We start from the raw sequence: 18,541 nt of genomic DNA, 5'->3' as shown, positions 1-18,541 counted from the left end.
CGATTTTTTTCAGGATATTTGCTTCGACCGGTGGGTATCTGTCTAAATTTCTCGGAACTCCAAAACTGAGGCAGGTCATGAACACCAGTCGAATGTCTTAAAACTGATGCCTTCTTGATAATGGGTCTAATCAGAGACGGATAATATTTTGTTATCATTCGTTTAAAGACCTTCAATGTAATGTATGAATTCTGGTTAGGAACAACATTGGAAAAAAGTGCTTTTGACATAAATAAAACTAAAGAAACTGAGTTACATGATGATGGAGGTAGGACCTCCATGACTAAAACACACAGGGACGTAGTTTGCCATAGTTGGGCCCCGTATCTGAGTTTGATAGGGGGCCCTTATTCTGCGGCGAAACCCAAATGAAAGGTGAAAATGAAATGTTGAAAATTTGGAATAAATCGTTGAGACCGGATTTTGGCTACACAGAGCTGTGTCTACTGTAGCAAGGACTATGGATAGTACCCACTATCCAAAATTAGCCCACTATCGTAAACCTACCTCCATGTTCATGTAACCAAAACAAGTGCAGCAAGGATTATATAAGTTAACTACTACCAAAGATTAGCCATCGATAGTAAGGCTATACCTACATGTACACGTGAAAAGGACATACCATGCTAATTAGAAACTGAGCAAGTGAGAAATTCTGTGTGTACTCGTCTAGTAGCGCACTCACTGACTCGCCGGCTTCTTTCTTACAAGCCATCCTGCATGTTAGCTCGTGTACTGGTGTACTCGCCCCTTAAACAAACGGGCAAAGATAGAGTTAACTCCGTAGATAGAGTCTATCTACGGTTAACTCTAACTTTGCAAACGGGCTTGTAACTTGAAGCTTTCCATTCATTGATTCATTCATTGTTGTATATAACTAAAATATAATATTCAATGTTTGAGTTTTTTTTTTACTGAGGAGTTTATCACAAAATTAAATACGAATAACAAAAAATGTTATATACAATGAACTACTCATGACAATTTTCTGAACGCATTATTGAAGAAAGCCACGAATCATTGAGAACGACCTGAAATAACTTTCCCTGTTTTGACATTTTTGACAATGGCCGAATATTCATCCCATAACATTTTCTAGTTCGTTGAACATTGAATTCTCAAATATCTAAAGTCGTTATAATTAATTACATTTATCACTTGTCGAGTATAATTTTCGAACCTAGAAAGATTTTTACTTTTTGCATGGAAGACATGTTTTGTTAATAACAGGAGTGAGTGATATTGATGAGATGTATTGTGTGTAAAATCAATCATATTATGAAAGACGTTAAATAATTGATTGAAATAGTTCACTATTTTCCAAGTATATAATGATATATTGAACAGTGGGAATTGAACGCAAAATATTTTTCTTCCAAAATGTCTGCAATGAAGAGTGGCGCTATGGGAAAAAAAGAAGGCAAGATGAGGATTCGTGCGTTTCCAGTGAGTAAAGTAATGACTTTTTTCAACCTACACTACAGCAATACATTTCATTTCTTTATCAACTGTGGAATCTATTGAGGTCTATCTCACAAATTAAGTGTATCTATGGTTTCGATGGATATGAACAATATAATTAATATGTATTTACATTAATCTTTCAATTTATTCATTCACTGACTTTTCATTAACCAATTATTTGTAATTCCAATGAATTTTACACAAAAACAAAAATTGGCATTTGTCATTTAGGCCATAATAGTCAAATTTTATGTTACATCTTTGAGCAGAATTTTACATTTGAAGCATCAGAATATTGAACTTAAAATCATTTCATGTGACATACTCAAAACAAATAACAATTCCTTTAATCTGTATAAAATGAACGGTTCTTCAGATACATCGAGAAGTTTCGAACAAGCTGGAGATCTAATTAGAAATGTGATAAATCTTGGTTGTAGTCTTAAATTAAAATTTATCCTCATTTTTTCACAGATGACAATGGATGAAAAATATGTGGAAAGTATATGGGCATTGTTAAAAAATGCTATTCAAGAAATTCAAAAGAAAAATAATTCTGGTCTGAGTTTTGAGGAGTTATACCGGAATGCCTACACTATGGTATTACATAAACATGGGGAAAGATTATATACAGGCTTGAAAGAAGTTGTCACTCAGCATTTGGAAACCAAGGTAGGTGTCTGGAGCCCCTCTTATTGCTTCTTGAAATTGTTTTAGTTAATTTAAGAACAGTTTGTATACAAACATCCATACACTCCTTTATACTTAAGTGTACTCATCATATTTTTGTGATTGCTGTGTTCTTGCCAAGGTCCCTTTTTTTCCTGAATTTTTGAATTAGAAGTAGGTCATTTGAAATGAAGAAATTGAACTGGAATAGTTATAAGTTGATGTATGATATAGGATTATCATAGGGGAAGTGGTTAGGTCAGGAAAAAGAATGTCTCTTTAACTTAGAGCCAACATATTGATATATTTTCAATATATTATCATCTTCAGGCAATCCAAAGATCAGGATAACAAGTTTAGAGTGACAAAAAGAAGTACAACCATTATCTAAAATCTTAAACAATAAAAAGGTACTTATACCTAGTTCTTCAGTGAACATTAATTTCTTGAATACTAATATGTATAATCAAAGGGCAACAACAGGTGATTGAACAGAATACAGATCATGACCGACTTGATTTTTTTAATCTTATTGTGATCATAATATGTTATCATTTTCATCACAATCTACATTGTTTCATTTTTACTTTGGTAAGAATATTGAAGCAACCAGTGCTCATATATATGACTACCTCCTTAAAGACTTATTGTGTTATCCCTATGATCTGTTTTGTCCTCTCACTAAGTCTTGGTTGGGATTAGTTTTTCTTCTGAATATATTAGGTTTGCTCTGCCCCCTTAAGGACTCATTTGAAGATATTATAGTAGACTTAATTAAGCAATGTATCACAGGAATTTGTACAATATAGGTAAACAATCATTTATCATTTTGCCAACGTTTCGGAACTAATTGTTCCTTTCTGAAGGCTAAAATGAAAGCGAAAACATATAAACACTGAACATGATACCTCATCATACAACTATAATACTTAAACATATATTTAAAATAGTAAGGCGAAGTCAAGAATAAATAGTTTCGATAAGTAACAGTCAATGAAATAAAAACAATGAAGTTAGTGAACTGGAACTGGAACATATTGTATATTCTCATAAGCAGTCTCCACTCACTTAATTCATCTGGCAAATATATAGTGTGAACAAATATAAAAAATGAACATCAATCTGATCACAAACACGAAACTAACGCTAAGACAAACCTATAATTATTATCCGTTAGGTATTCTTATTCTGGAAATCATGTAATCATAAACAGTATTCATATTGTTTGTATCCTCTCTGTAATTCACTGTGTTATTTCTTTTTATATGTATCATTTTACTCAAAAGACGTTTAAAATCATTCTGTTCTCTATCTAGGATAGTTACTGTTTCAAAATCAAATCTATGTCCCTCTCTTTATGAATATTGTGTGAGGGCAGTTTTGTTTTCGTCTTTTGTTTATTTGCCATCATTCTTATTTATTTATTTCAAATTAATGTCTTACAAAACATACTACAGTTATTACATAGAAACAGAGGAAGCAAGCAAGAGTATAAAATAACACAAAAAAAATAATAATAACGTAACCAAAGACTACAAATCAAATAACATATAAATCGAATTGAAAATCACAGATTAAAACATCACATACGGCCGTTTTCAAAAACCTATCTATCCATTGTTTCAGTTACTGAAGATAGAAAAACCATCTGATTTTGTTTCTATGATCTATCTGCAGATATATTTTAGGATGGTTTCCAATTGTCAGTAAGATGGATAGATAGGATTATTGAAAATGGCTGTTAGAAACCTTATGTACAATCTCAAAATTACAAATATGCATCACAATAATAATAATCAGTCCCTTATGTTGTCGTATCCTGTCATTCAAGTATTGTTTTGTTTAACCAACATATACTTTGTTGAAATGCAGCAGGGGTTTTCTCTTTAATGTTGGTGAAGAATTTTTTCTTGTTATCAAGGATGATGTTGTGCAACCAATATGTTTGTTGGACAATCCAGGGAAAAACACGAGCTTGAAATATTTTAACTCTGTAGTCTCCTCAGGTTTTGACTTAATGGTTCACCCTCAAAGACACCCATCAAGTTGGTGTGTTTTTTGAAACATAGAGACCACTTATTGAACCAGTTCTGATTTCCTGTCTGCTAAGCTTTAGAAGGTTTTTTTTAGCTAGAGTCTGTTTTATTCCTCAGTAGCTACAAAGCAAGACCTTGTTTACAAAAATGCAGCCTTGAATACAGAGGCTTAGTGCCTCTTACCCGCTTGATCATCTGACCTATTCCTGACATCAGCAAGCAATCAGATTAAAAATAGCAGTTTCAAACCAAAGTTTTGTTCATATTAACATTAATTATCAATGTTTCTTCCAATCAGAACTTAGAAATAAGTTATTTGTCTTTACAATATGAATGAAAATGTGTTTTGAAGCAATTACAGAATATATCTGTATATCTGTACATGGAGGAGTTGGAATACATGTTTATTCATACATGGAAAGGATCTTTCCAGTATTGTTTAAAGAGAGCGCAATTAAGACATAACACAAGGTCATTGACTATTTCATATTATAATAACGTGATAACGAGGCTATCACAATCCTATTGTCTGACAGCACACTGACAACAAGTCTGTGAGTGCATATCCCCTCCAACTAGTGATGAACAGTTTCAGGTAATGAAGGCAAATAAAAAGAACTGTTGAAACACAAGTGGAAGCATAACATTTTGGCAATGGTATTCCATGAATCAAAAATTAAAAAACGCAAATCATATTATACAACCAAAAACCAAACTACAGCAAAGGAGTGAACTACTACATCCTCCCTCCATTATCAATTTTTTTACATGGTCTTTTACTTCATTATTTTTCCTCCTCAATCCAACAGACAATTTGTTATATAGGACCCAAAATGGCATATATGGTCTAACTAGATCACATCTGGATGAACTCCTGCAGCTCTGCTAGTCTCTACAAGTTTTTCGTAATGAATTTTTGTGACAAGAAGAGTCCGTTTATGTAGGTCCCACATGCCTTTCTCGACACTATGAAAAGCTTGGTAATATTGAGGTCACCTATCAGACGAACAGCCCGGTTTTACAAAGCTTCCTTTTTTCCTTCTATCCAAAACTACTTGGAAGGCCTCAACTGACCTTTGGGACCAACTGCAGTCCCTATGGGCTCAACATCATCTGTTATGTACCCAGACTCAATGGTTTTAATCCGTTTGGTAATCTGGCTACTGGGAACACCAAGATTCTGGATTGCACCCACACCAAATTACTTTTTCTTGGTTAGGGCATATGCTCTTCGTACATTACACCGATAACTAATGGTTTCACAAGTGTATCACTGGCAAATACAAACAATTAACATATTAACTAAGATCTTAGTGAATATATGGTTATAAGGTTTTTGGAGTACCAAACCAGGACGCGAGTAAGAGTAATCATCCCGCAGTGACAACCATTTTGGAACTCTGTATTATAATTTGGTTCACAAGGCTTGATCGGTGAATCAACGCTTGATTCACGAATCCAAATTGATTTATTTCAAGCGATAATCGACTTATGAACATTCAAATTATAGTTCTTGGATCAAAGTATGATCTACATACGGCAATTAAATGATTCTCAATCGCTTCTTCAATATATAAAGGATTTGAAATGTTTCAGTGATTCCATTCTTGAAATCGTATGCCTGTCAAATAGTTGATCGACCAATCAAAGTTTTGTAAAACATTAGTCAAAATCAAATTCGTAATAATACCAAACTGATGTAAATTGAAAACAATGTATTGAATTATATACACAGTAAATAACATAATTAATCGTTGTAAAACATTTGAAAGTTGAGAATAACGAATATTTTCAAAATACTCTCAGACTCTCTTCACCAGCACCAGTCAAAACCGTATTGAGCTCTTCAGTTACTTCTGCTTTGACTCCTGATTTCAATTTCAATACAGTGTTTGTTCAATGCAACATGGTTGACATACCGAAATGATTATTTTATTTCATGCTAAGATGTCTGTGTTTGTGTTTTAGACATCTTATTTCACACGAACTTCAATTTAACAGTTGCCAGTTTGATTTTGTTAATTGCATATAGCTTTGTTTTGGTTCGCATTCAGAATGGTTCAGAATCGGTTCAAAGTAGTTGAACAGCGATGGCGTGAAAAGCTACGCGCGCACTCACTCTGAATAAATAAAAAATGTGCGACTGTTTTGAACCGATCTGGAACCATCGATATAGCCAATATGATTTTGATATCGCAAACTTGCTTGTGATTAATGACTTTATTTTGCCAATTAGATTTTGACCATTGACATTTGACAATTCTAACAAGGTAAAGTGCAACTATACATTACCACAAGAATGCATTGCACTACTCCTAAACTGTGCGACATGCAGGGTTATAAAAAATTACAACGGTCGATTATTTCAAAATATACAGGGGTTATCCGAAGATGCCTTATGTAAAAGTTGTACAGCAGTTGTAAATCTACATATTTGTGATAAATTGAAATATACATGGTCGCCCTAAAAAGTGTGAAGAATGGAACACCATACAGGGTATGGCGTAATGAATGGATAACATGGTGCCTGCGGGTAGAGGACCTTAGGGCGGTTCAGAAAAATATATTTTATGTTTAGTAAAAGTCCCTTGGTTTTCGAGATATTGGAGATTTTCGAAAATTCAAAAAAATCACACCCTTCGCCACACGTTTTGCAGGCAAGACTCCAAATGGAGGAATTTTTTCAAACTGTTTTTTTGATAGTATTCCTGGATAGATGCGTTATCGAATGTAATTTATTATTTTTGGGGCGCAAGAATAGTTTTTCATAAAAAAAGATCCAACTCAAATTTACCGTTTTGCTTATTTTTTTTCCTGAGTTAAACCCAGCGTGGTGTAAAAATAATATGGTTACCTGAGTGCCAAAGCAAGAGGAAACATTCCTGTTCCACGGAGATTCTGAAATGGTATAACTCACTCTATTTCCAGCATTAAATACAAAATAAATGCCTCTTACAATGAGTCAAGGCAGAGTTTGTGTAAGCCTTTTTCTTTAATTTTTAGCAACTGAAATGGGACTTGCAAGCAGAATAAAGCAATTATTCATAAGAAGTTGTAAAGCATCTAGTAGAGCTTATGATGCCCACTTTGAACACTTTTTGTAAAACTCGATTCAATTAAACGATATTTTAAAATTGGTTTTTTCTCTCGTATTCTTTCATTATTAAGCCCTATGGTTATAAAGTTAATATTTTTTAACGAATTTCAAGTAACGGAGTGAATTTTAGCACTTTTGTAATTAAGAAAAAAAGCTGAAAATTAATTTCTACCTATTACATTGAGTCAATCCCTTTGTTACATAAATGCTGAAATTCAATTCATAACTTGAAATTAACTTGAAAATATTGATTTCACAATGTTGGGGTTCAATAATGAAAGAAAACTAGAAAAAATAACTATTTTAAAATATCGTTTCATTGAATGAAGTTTCACAAATGATGTTTAAATTGGCCACCATGAGTTCTGATACATGCTCTATAGTCTACACTTTCTATAAGCAAAACGGAAAAGTTGAGTTAATTCTTTTATTCATGAAAAACTATTTATGCGCCTCAAAAATAATAATTTACATTTAATAGCGCATCTATACAGGAATACTATCCAAAAAACAGTTGGAAAAAATTCCTTCATTTGGAGTCTTGCCTGCAAAAAGAGTGGCGAAGGGTGTGATTTTCTTGAATTTTCGAAAATCTCGAATATCTCGAAAACCAAGGCACTTTTACTAAACGTAAAATATATTTTTCTGAACCGCCATAGAGTCCTCTACTCGCTGGCTCCATATTATCCATTCATTACGCCACACCCTGTATATTGCTTGTTTTGGTTGTCGACTTTATTCTAAACATTTTTTATAAATCTTATGTTATACAAGGTGCCCCAAAAGGGTCGGGGATATTTCTTTTTCGAATAAAACAGAAAACAAAACAAGAATCGTCAAATTTTTTAGAGCTCATAAGACCTAAGAAATTGAGCACTCCCATTCGCAGAAGGCAAACGCGTGAATGCCATCTGCCAATTAGATTGGTGCCTTATGATGGATTTAGTTCCTAAGAAAGGGGCCAATCCAATTGGCAGATGGTGTTCACATGATCGCCAAAACAAGTTTCGGTTGCTATTGGTCTATAGTAGATAAAATAGATTTTTATAGAAAATATTCCAAGTTCGATCGATTGCATTAGATGCACATTGTTATATTATTCCTCAAACTGGGTTTTTTTCCCGACATTCGAAACATAATGCTGCCTTACATTTTATCATTTGAATATTTGAAATATTTTGGATATGATGTGTTCAGCTATTCTGCTTCAAAAAAATTGCATTTTACAAATAGTATTACAAGCGAAGAAGCCATTTCTACAAGCAACAATTTTTTATTTTCAGTGTTTCAGATGTTGGGAGAGAAAACCCTTAAAAAGTTTCAAGAAAAATGCATGCTCCTCCCAAAATAACCCTGAATCAATGTATAATTTTTAGGTTCGCGAAGATGTATTGAGATCTTTACATAACAGTTTCCTGATGACTTTGAATCAAGCCTGGAACGATCACCAAACTTCAATGGTGATGATTAGAGATATTCTCATGTATATGGATCGGGTATATGTCCAACAGAACGACGTAGACAATGTGTACAATTTGGGTCTTATCATATTTAGGGATCAGGTGATTAATATGCAAACATTATGATATCATAGTGTTAATACATCATTTATTCTCCAGGTTGTACGTTATGGCTGCATCAGAGATCATCTCAGGGAAACGCTGCTCGATATGGTTATGAGAGAGAGAAAGGGAGAAAAAGTGGATCGCATCTCAATCAAAAACGCCTGTCAAATGCTTATGGTTCTTGGCATCAATTCTAGATCTGTATATGAAGAAGACTTCGAGAGACCTTTCTTGCAACAATCTGCAGAATTCTATAAAGTGAGACAGATAGTTTTGTAATACTAGTTAGCTTTTATGGGTTGAAGAATGTAGGATTTTCAGTTTTTCTGAATTAACTTAACTCTAGTCAATAACAAAAAAGTGATCGCTTTAAAACTTTTCATTAATTTTTTATCTTGTTATACTTTGGAAAATATAAGTATTTCAAAATGATGTCTCCTTTGGAAAGTTTGAATAAGAACGAACTGAAATTGATGTTACATGAAATGGTTTGAATGTGCTTTTAACTTATTTGAAAAATATATATATTGCAATAAGTATTCTTCAATGGTACTGAATTATTCTGTTCAAACTTTGCCGAAGGACTTATGGATGTGAAATTAGAGAATTAAAATTGAAATAACAAATTTCCTAAACTGTAGTACCTGGTTTCACTGGGCAGGATCAGGTAGTCGGCACTTGATTGACAGACCCATAACGTTTGGTTTTGAATCGATAATCATAATATCATTCTTGCATCAAATTGTGACCTGTATACTTCCATTTGATGATTCTCATTTCGATACATTTCCGGGATATTCAGGAATGAAAAAGTTTCAGTGATTTAATTCTGGAAACTAAACAACTCATGATCAAGCAAGCAAAGTTTTGTGAAACGCACCATTAAAGTGGTATTCTTAAATTCTGAATCATACATGAATTCAATGCCATTCAGTAGAATAGGACGAATTTTCGAAATTCTCTAATGTTAATTCATTTTCTTAATTTGAAGATAATGATATTGTGAATGAGGCAGAAGTGTGAATTGAAGAAAAAACCTATATTTGTAATTTGTAGTTCTTCAACGAAATCAATATTTCTCTTTCAGGTTGAAAGCCAGAAGTTTTTAGCAGAAAATAGTGCATCTGTTTATATAAAAAAGGTAGAGACAAGAATAAATGAAGAATCAGATCGAGCGAAACATTATTTGGACGAATCCACTGAACCTAGGATTGTTGAAGTGGTAGAAGAGGAACTTATAAAGAAACATATGAAAACTATAGTTGAGGTAAGATATTGTTGAAACTGGTTCTCATTATTCACCATAATGTAATCATAAAAAAATTTTATTGCAAGTTTATATATTACTTATATAAAAAAAATTACAGATGGAAAACTCTGGTGTGGTTCATATGTTGAAAAATCAAAAAACAGAAGACCTAGCGTGCATGTATAAACTCTTCGGCCGAGTTACAGATGGTTTGAAGACCATGGCTGACTGTGTGAGTCAGTATTTGAGGGAACAAGGCAAAGCCCTTGTTCAAGAGGATGACCACAATTCTTCAACTAATGCAATTACATTTGTCCAATCACTGTTGGATCTCAAAGACCGTTTTGATCACTTTTTGAAAAACTCCTTCAGTAATGATAAAATATTCAAGCAAATGATTGCATCTGATTTTGAGTACTTCCTTAACTTGAATCCGAAATCACCAGAATATTTATCATTATTTATTGATGATAAATTGAAGAAGGGAGTCAAAGGGGTGAGTTATTTTCAATTTAATGTGTCAGTTATTATCTTATACAGGGTGATTCACCGCATAGCCTTTAAGAAGTTCATAAAATGTCAAAATTACTTATCAGAACGTCGAATTTTAGTTTCTTTCTATGGTTTCTGGAAGTTACAGACCAATCAAGCAGTTGGAAATTTCTGTTTTCTCTTGTTTCAAGTTTCTCCTTGATAACTCTGAAAGCTTCCATTTTTGGTACAGGGTTTATTTAGGTAACCGCTCCTATTTTTTCACTTAGAATCGACTAAAACAATTAAAATTATAAGTTGTAATTTGATTAATTCGATTTGTCCAACCTGATGATCTTCTCATAAGAATCCTGTATATTTTCGGCCAAACAGCAATTTCATGAACATTAGAAAACCATTTACCATTTCTCGTACTTTCAAACCGAATCTTAGGGAAAAATAATCCTTGCAGATGACAGAACAGGAAATCGAAACAGTGTTGGATAAATCCATGGTTCTGTTCAGATTCCTCCAGGAGAAAGATGTTTTCGAAAGATATTACAAGCAGCATCTAGCCAAAAGACTTCTCTTAAACAAATCTGTCAGTGATGATTGGGAGAAGAACATGATCTCAAAACTTAAGGTAAGAGTTTGCATGCAGGTATTTGCTTATTTCACAGGCGTGTTTCCTAGGGAGCAAGAGAAAAATCGAATTTTATCAAGGAAATGGTAAACAATAGAATACTTATGTTGGAAGTGAATAATGATATGCTGCATTTATAACTAGAGTTTGGAATAAGCCGTACTTGCTGAATAATTTCATAAATAAGTTACATTATTATGTATAAATTCAATACACTCGTCAATACACACTCAAAAGGAATTTTCTTTTTTAAATTTTCTCTAGTCGATAGTGTAAGTGTGGATTGATGCAGCCCAAAATAACTAATATCAACTACCAACTTCTTGCGTTAATCGTACGCGATTTTCTCATTACGCGCAACTTTATACGCGGATTGGACCATCTGTCTTGAAACTCAACCTAAACTTCTGTCAAAACAAATAACAAAATGAACGATTTTGTGTTTTGTTTTATTCGTTCATCTTAGTTTAACTTTTTTATAAAAGATCGTTTATTTTTTATGAAAATGTGGTTAGGTTCATTAAAAACGGGCTTGAAGCAATTGTCCACCTGCGTACATATATTCCTAATTGGTCTGCATGAATGGTAACATTTTCGCTATTTGTTACTTGATACACGATGCTATGTAAATTCACATTTAGTGCAGCAAGGTTTTACTTCTAATTTTATGTACTTCAGGAATATATATTTTTAAAATTTATCAATATATATGTATACCAATACATGTATTGTTTCAATTGAATTGGCAACGAACAGTTGGCGATAAATTGAAAATTATTTTCTACTGAAGCAAACACTGTGTATTAACCAAAACAGGTCTTTCAAGAATCATACTTGGTTAATGATCCACGTCGTCCTTCCTAATATTCAACTAAATTAACCCTTCTATTTTGTGATCTTATTCGCACTCTAAATATAGTTTGTTGATTGTGAATAAAAAATAATTTTTTTTTCACTAGACGGAATGTGGTTGCCAATTTACGTCGAAACTGGAAGGAATGTTCAAAGACATGACTGTTTCCAATACCATAATGGATGAATTTAAAGAGCACATTGCCAAGTCTGAGGTAATAGGTACAACTAGGGTCTTTCGTTCAACATTCTGCAATTCAGCACTCATTTCTTTTGATTCCAGACGAGTTTATGTGGCGTCGACTTGTTCATGCGTGTATTGACGACTGGATTTTGGCCGACCCAGAGTGCCACACCCAAATGTCACATTCCGCCAGTACCACTAGCAGCTTTCGAAAGTTTTCGTAGGTGAGTTATATCTAACAAGTTTATCTGGCTTCCACCCAAATGATTCACAAAAGCCAGGAGAACGGAGCTTCGTGAGTTCATGAAAACTCTCATTAGATCGCCGACATTTATTACATTATCAATAATTATCATTCATCAAAAACCCTCTCTAAAACTTCTCAAAAACAACTACAGATTGGAAATTATTCTGCAAGCATCTAACTCATCAATCAACAATTTTATAGAATCATACTCACATTCAAACTTCAAGAAAACTGTTCAAACAATGAATTCATTGTTTAAGAATGACTGTTGTACTAAAACTTATTTTAAATCATTAGCTCAAACGATTACTTCGGCTGTTAATAATTTAAAATAAGTTTCAATACAACAGTCATGTCTACAGAAATTTCTCGAAATTGTTTCCTGATTACCTTCGTTACTGAGCGTCTTATTTTCAAATTAACAGTAAGAGACGGTTCATACAGCGTTACTTAGAACTGATACCTAAGAAAGGGACCAATCCGTAACGAAGCTGTTTTGGCCCATAGTTTATTGAGAAAAATTGGGCTATTTTTCGATTTGGTGATAGTATTAAGCAATAAATGACACTAAAAAATTGTTTTTTGGTGTTAAATTCATGGTTAACATATGGCGGTTTACTTTTGGGACACCTATATATTATTGAGTATCAATAGATTTATACTCAATGATAATATGGAAGATTATTTGGAGAATATGTATGTATTTTAACATAAGTAATTCTGATCAGAAATTCATTCATTTTTTATAAAAGAAGTTTATTGGTTGAGCACAAGTAACAAGTTTTTTTATGTTATATATAATTACAAAATGTAAAAAATGATAGGTCTAATTTACTGAAAGTTTATTTTCTTCTTTTTAGATCACTCACATAATTCTTGTTTTTTAAAATGTTTTTTTTCTATTAATTTTTTCTCCCAAGGACCTTTTCTTGTTGCATCTAGTTTTCTATTTGGTTTAAATGCTCCAGTATTAGGTATCCTATGATGTTTACATTATTCTGCAATTTTTTCAATTTCAGATTTTATCTAGGAAAGCATAGTGGACGTCAGCTTACACTACAACCGCAGTTGGGTAATGCAGATCTTAATGCAGTCTTTTATGGGCCAAAAAAAGATGACGCGGATAAAGATGGCGCTTGTTCTTCATCAACAAGTCTTGTTTCTAACCGTTCATGTGGTCCAAGAAAACACATTATTCAAGTTTCAACTTATCAGATGGTTGTGTTGATGCTTTTCAATAACCATGATAAACTAACCTACGAAGAAATTCTAAATGAAAGTGACATCCCTGAAAGAGACCTCATTAGAGCTTTACAAAGTCTTGCAATGGGTAAAGCCTCACAAAGGATATTAATCAAAAATCCAAAAACAAAGGAGATCGAATCAAATCACGAATTTTATGTAAATGATTCCTTCACTTCCAAACTACATAGGGTGAAAATTCAAACAGTAGCCGCAAAAGGAGAAAGTGAACCTGAAAGAAGAGAAACCAGAAATAAGGTGGATGAAGATAGAAAGCATGAAATCGAAGCAGCTATAGTTAGAATAATGAAATCCAGAAAAAGAATGGCGCACAATATATTGGTCACAGAAGTGACTGAGCAATTAAAGAGTCGGTTCTTACCTTCTCCAGTTATAATAAAGAAACGAATAGAAGGACTTATCGAAAGAGAATACCTTGCTCGTACACCAGAAGATCGAAAAGTTTACACTTATGTTGCATGAACAATTTTTGGTAATCAATTAAGTGAACTTTTTGTGGGTCTGATATTGCGGTGTGACCGCCTATGGATTGTGCAAATTATACCGCTTTAGTGATCTGTCATACCCATATAGCTAATTCATATTGAAATCTAATATAATTAAATTATTCAGAAATGATTGTTCTTATCTTTTCACTCATTATCATGTTTTCCGCATTTTCTTCCAGTTTTAATACATTTTTCATGATTTCAAGATTAAACATGTTCAGTTATGTAAATATTGAATCATTTTTTTTCAATATATGTATATTTTCAAATTAAAAAGTTTCCAGTGGTACAGAGAATCATTAGTTTCGTCCTCCGCTGAAAATAAATACATTTACAATAAGAAGCTGTGTTGTCATCTAGACCTTGATATAAATTATATATATATATATATTATTGAATCTCCTGCTATTATTTTGTGATTCTCATTTAGTTAAGAGTTTTTTTTACAGCTTTTACATTACATGTCTTAAGTCCTCAATGATGGGGGTTTGAAAGATGAAGTAAGCCTGATGATGATAATTGAAGTCGAGTTAGGTGGTAGTTTTAATCGGAAATTTTCTTTTTTTGACAGGATATTAACAGAGTGCAGAGAAAATGTACCTCTCTGGGTGTTAAATTTCTTTCAACATATTCACAGACATTAAATTTATGATTATCTCATTTATTTGAAAACACCCAGAATTATGATGGATGAATTTCAGAAGATGTTAACTTGTTAGGAACTGTGGTATTCTCGACTAGAACATTTCAATTTATCTTTAACCTGATTGTGAAGTTCCTTGATGTATATACTTTTTAACAAATTCTGAAATTGTATTCTTTATATAATGAAGGGTAATGTAATTTTATAGAATATTCTAATTCTGACAATAATATACATTTATTGGTAATTACTAAGATGTATGTTTTCAGACATCTTAGTAATTAGATATCTTAGTAATTACACACATTCAAGAGAAATTTTTTTTTGGCATTGAATATTTCTCTCCTTTATAACTTCCATAAGAAGTACAAATAATTGGCTTTCAACAATGGAAATGGCAAGCTATCTTCGCCTCTCTCCTTTCTGAGTTTTTCTCTTCTCCTTTTTCTCTTCCTTGAGCTGCTTCTGTTTTTCTCTGAAAAAGTTTATTGAATAGATTAGTTAATTCAAAGTGCTTATTTTCTTTAGGAAGTTTTATTTTCCAAGGTTTTGAATGTTTAAAACCTATTCTAGATTTGATTTTTATTATGCATGCAATACCTGTCTTCCCGATCTTTTTCTTTTTTTTTCTGACTATCCATCTTAGCTTGTTCTCTCTTCAGTTTTTCAGCATGAATTACTGTTTGTGCATTAGTGTTCTTTTCTAAATTTTCTTTCAGATCACCTGACACTTGCACAGTTACATTTTCATCCCCATCTTCATCGCTCATTTGACTATACTGTGATAATATTGCTTCCCTTATTTTTTTTTCTTCAGCTGTATATTCTTTCACCTTAGTTGTAGCCACACATCGAGATTCGAGAAGTTTTGCTAATTTAGTATCTACATCCTCGGATACAAAATTCGGTTGATCTTCAACTTTTGAGCACAAATTCCATTTTTCCATCATATCCATTTTAATTTTCCTCAAATCGGCAGCCTGTGGAGACTTCGAATATTTCTTTTATCACTATGAATACTGAATACTCACATTTTGCACAATCTCTGTAAGTAAATCTTCTAAGGCTTCAGATTTTTCTTCTAATGTCTCGTCACTGTCTAAAATACCAATTATGTAAGATCCAAAAATACTTTCATCGATATTTAAATCAGTTAAGATTTTTGATAACCAAGTTTGAAAATCTTCAGAAGCCATTTCTTTTTTCCAATAAGATATGTAGATATTTTTGGGATGTTTTGTTTACAATTACATTACCAAAATACCAGATAAATTTAGGGTTAGGCACGGATTACAGAGAAAAGTGATTTAGGTTAGGTTGTCAATTATCTATGGTTCTCAAACATAACATGCGTTTGTCTCGGACATGGGTGTTTTCCTGACTCATCAAAAATAGGAAACATAAAGTAAGTCAAGTGGGTCTGTTCTGTGATAGGAAAAGGTGGAAAACCAAAGATTAGTTAGTTAACTCAGTAATCTTTGGTGAAAATTATGGAAAACCAGATCCTTCTGTGGAACGGAAAAACCTGTGGGAAAAACCACATAATCACCACAGAATACGAAAATACACCTCATAAGTCTCTGGTCTATGGTGAAAAGTGAAAGTGAAGTACTGCTCCAAAGACAAACTTAAAAATTTAAAATTCTTGATTTAAGTATATCGACAAAGTACAAACCCATTAACACATTAGATGATAAATTCAACAGAAAATCTTTACTTCATGATTTTATAAGATGAATGCAGTTACTTCGAAAATACTAAGGTTATGCGAAACAAGTTGTTTCAATAAAAAAAAAATATTTTCCCTCACAGATATCAGAAGTTATGGTAAACATTCTTCGTCAATAACATATTTCCACCTATGTGAACATATTTCCTTTCAGCAACTCTAAAAAGATTTTACAGACAAACCAATATTTTGAAAAGTGATGGGAAATATGAAATTATTTTGGATCAAAGAAAACTGAAGACTCCTAAGGGAAATCTATTCTCAGTTGAATCTGAAACTCTTGCATTGGCAGTAGCTGCAGAATGGGATGCCCAAAAAGAAAACATCTCAAGAAGTCAAATGCACATTGTAGGATATGTGAATTTAATTCATTACTTGATTTCAAGTTTGGGGTGAAAGTTTACTCTAGTGCTCACCTCTGATTTTGATATCAACTTATTTTTAGATGGAGTATTTTATGAGAAATCAATAATAATAATAATCTTCAGGAGACTCCTGGTTTAGAAGATATGTTTTTTAGTTTTTATGAAAATTATAACTAAACCCAATCGTTTATTCATTACATTAATATGGTATTTTCACTTATAAATTTGATTTTTCACTGTTCCAACCTAAGGGAACCTAAGCTAACCTCAAAATTATTCATTTCTATTTTCATCCAAAATTAATGTATTTTTCTCAGTAAACTAAATATAAACTTAAATTCACCTGAGAATAACAAATTCATTGAAATTGATGAAAATCAATGACAGAAATCTAAGGTGGGCACTGAAGTAAACATATTTTATCTTCAAAATTAATGGACAATTTTTCATTATAGTTGAGAATTTTCTTTTTTTCGTTGAACTTCTACATTGTAAGATAAAATCATATTTCTAGACAACGCTATGTAATACAGTGATCGATAATCCAAATAATTACACGAAATATGATTTAGCCAATTATGTATCGAATTATCTGGATACTGATACAATACTTTTTCAAACAGAGGTAATATTATATCTTTCCATGATAATTCTTTTTATAGATTTAATTTTTCAGGACGACGAAGAATTATATAAATTTCAAAAGAGTGAATGGGATCCAGTAATTGAATGGTTCAATGGAAGATATGGAACCAATATTCAAAAATCTGTAATTATGGATGGGCCTAAAGTTTCTCAAGTAGACAAGGAAAAGATTAATAGGCATATTCTATCTCATAAATTTGAATCTGTTTATGGTAAGTACCATAAATTATTTTACCCATGGAAATTAAGTGGTTTTTCCAAGGGGATAACGATTTCCGAAATTGATGTACTTTTGAGGTCTGAAATCATCATCTAAAATCCTGAAATTATCTTGATTTCCCAAATCCTGAATTCATCTTGATTTCCTAAATCAATGTACATTTTTCATAGAGTGGTTACCCCCTCAGAATTTTTATTTTGTGGGGAAGTAATCTAAAACTTTGCCCTTGTTAGTAAATCTGATTTCTCCACCAAAATATAATTATCCTTTTTAGGTTTTGTGTATGCAGTCGATACTCTCAAGTCTGTTATGTTGTCATTAGCATGTATTGATCGTTTTGTGAATGTAGAAAAAGCCGTCCTATTATCAAGGTTAGAAGAAGAATACCAATTAGGACATTGGGGTAGAGTTGAATGGGCACATGATTTGAGTCAGCAAGACTTACAATCCAGACTGGCGGCGGTTGTTCTTTTCATTCATTGCAATAACCAAATGTCCAAGATTCAATCAAAACAATGAAATAAAAAAAAATAGCAAAGTTCATATTATTTTACTATTTTTTTCCTAAAACTGCCCTTAAAAGATGAGCGAGTCAAATCACCATATTTGTGCTGAATTTCTAGGTCAAAATTTGTTGCGTTATTTCTGACATCGAGTGTCATCACTGCTCTGCACTACATTATGACCTGCAAAACGAAGGAAGTCTCAGTC

General features: G+C 32.5%; 3 protein-coding genes across 5 annotated transcripts; 2 read left to right on the top strand and 1 right to left on the bottom strand.

Annotated features, from left to right (window-relative positions):
• The first annotated feature begins 1,036 nt into the window (after positions 1-1,036).
• LOC123311128 (cullin-3) lies at positions 1,037-14,517 on the top strand. 3 transcript variants are annotated; one of them, XM_044894917.1, is made up of 10 exons: positions 1,037-1,446; positions 1,939-2,136; positions 8,643-8,828; positions 8,886-9,089; positions 9,919-10,098; positions 10,199-10,576; positions 11,024-11,194; positions 12,154-12,261; positions 12,330-12,454; positions 13,497-14,517. In XM_044894917.1, the coding sequence occupies exons 1-10, from the start codon at positions 1,381-1,383 to the stop codon at positions 14,200-14,202; spliced, it is 2,322 nt and encodes a 773-aa protein (XP_044750852.1). In that variant the 5' UTR covers positions 1,037-1,380; the 3' UTR covers positions 14,203-14,517. The 3 variants fall into 3 exon arrangements, with proteins under 3 accessions (XP_044750852.1, XP_044750851.1, XP_044750853.1); XM_044894916.1 differs by having other exon boundaries at positions 1,037-1,455; XM_044894918.1 differs by lacking the exon at positions 1,037-1,446 and adding an exon at positions 1,705-1,884.
• A 572-nt stretch (positions 14,518-15,089) lies between these two features.
• On the bottom strand, positions 15,090-16,187 carry LOC123311130 (coiled-coil domain-containing protein 43). The gene is made up of 3 exons (XM_044894919.1): positions 15,903-16,187; positions 15,472-15,851; positions 15,090-15,346 (listed from the first exon to the last, which is right to left on the bottom strand). The coding sequence occupies exons 1-3, from the start codon at positions 16,065-16,067 to the stop codon at positions 15,274-15,276; spliced, it is 618 nt and encodes a 205-aa protein (XP_044750854.1). The 5' UTR covers positions 16,068-16,187; the 3' UTR covers positions 15,090-15,273.
• Positions 16,188-16,457: 270 nt separating this feature from the next.
• LOC123311958 (ATP synthase mitochondrial F1 complex assembly factor 2) lies at positions 16,458-18,371 on the top strand. Its single transcript, XM_044896098.1, has 5 exons — positions 16,458-16,698; positions 16,755-16,948; positions 17,480-17,590; positions 17,642-17,822; positions 18,105-18,371. The coding sequence occupies exons 1-5, from the start codon at positions 16,605-16,607 to the stop codon at positions 18,347-18,349; spliced, it is 825 nt and encodes a 274-aa protein (XP_044752033.1). The 5' UTR covers positions 16,458-16,604; the 3' UTR covers positions 18,350-18,371.
• The last annotated feature ends 170 nt before the right edge of the window (positions 18,372-18,541 follow it).

The sequence above is a fragment of the Coccinella septempunctata genome, chromosome 4, assembly GCF_907165205.1.
Source record: "Coccinella septempunctata chromosome 4, icCocSept1.1, whole genome shotgun sequence".
Lineage (NCBI taxonomy): Eukaryota > Metazoa > Arthropoda > Insecta > Coleoptera > Coccinellidae > Coccinella > Coccinella septempunctata.
The sequence above is the reverse complement of the archived record's forward strand: the minus strand, read 5'-3'. Positions and strand labels throughout refer to the sequence as shown.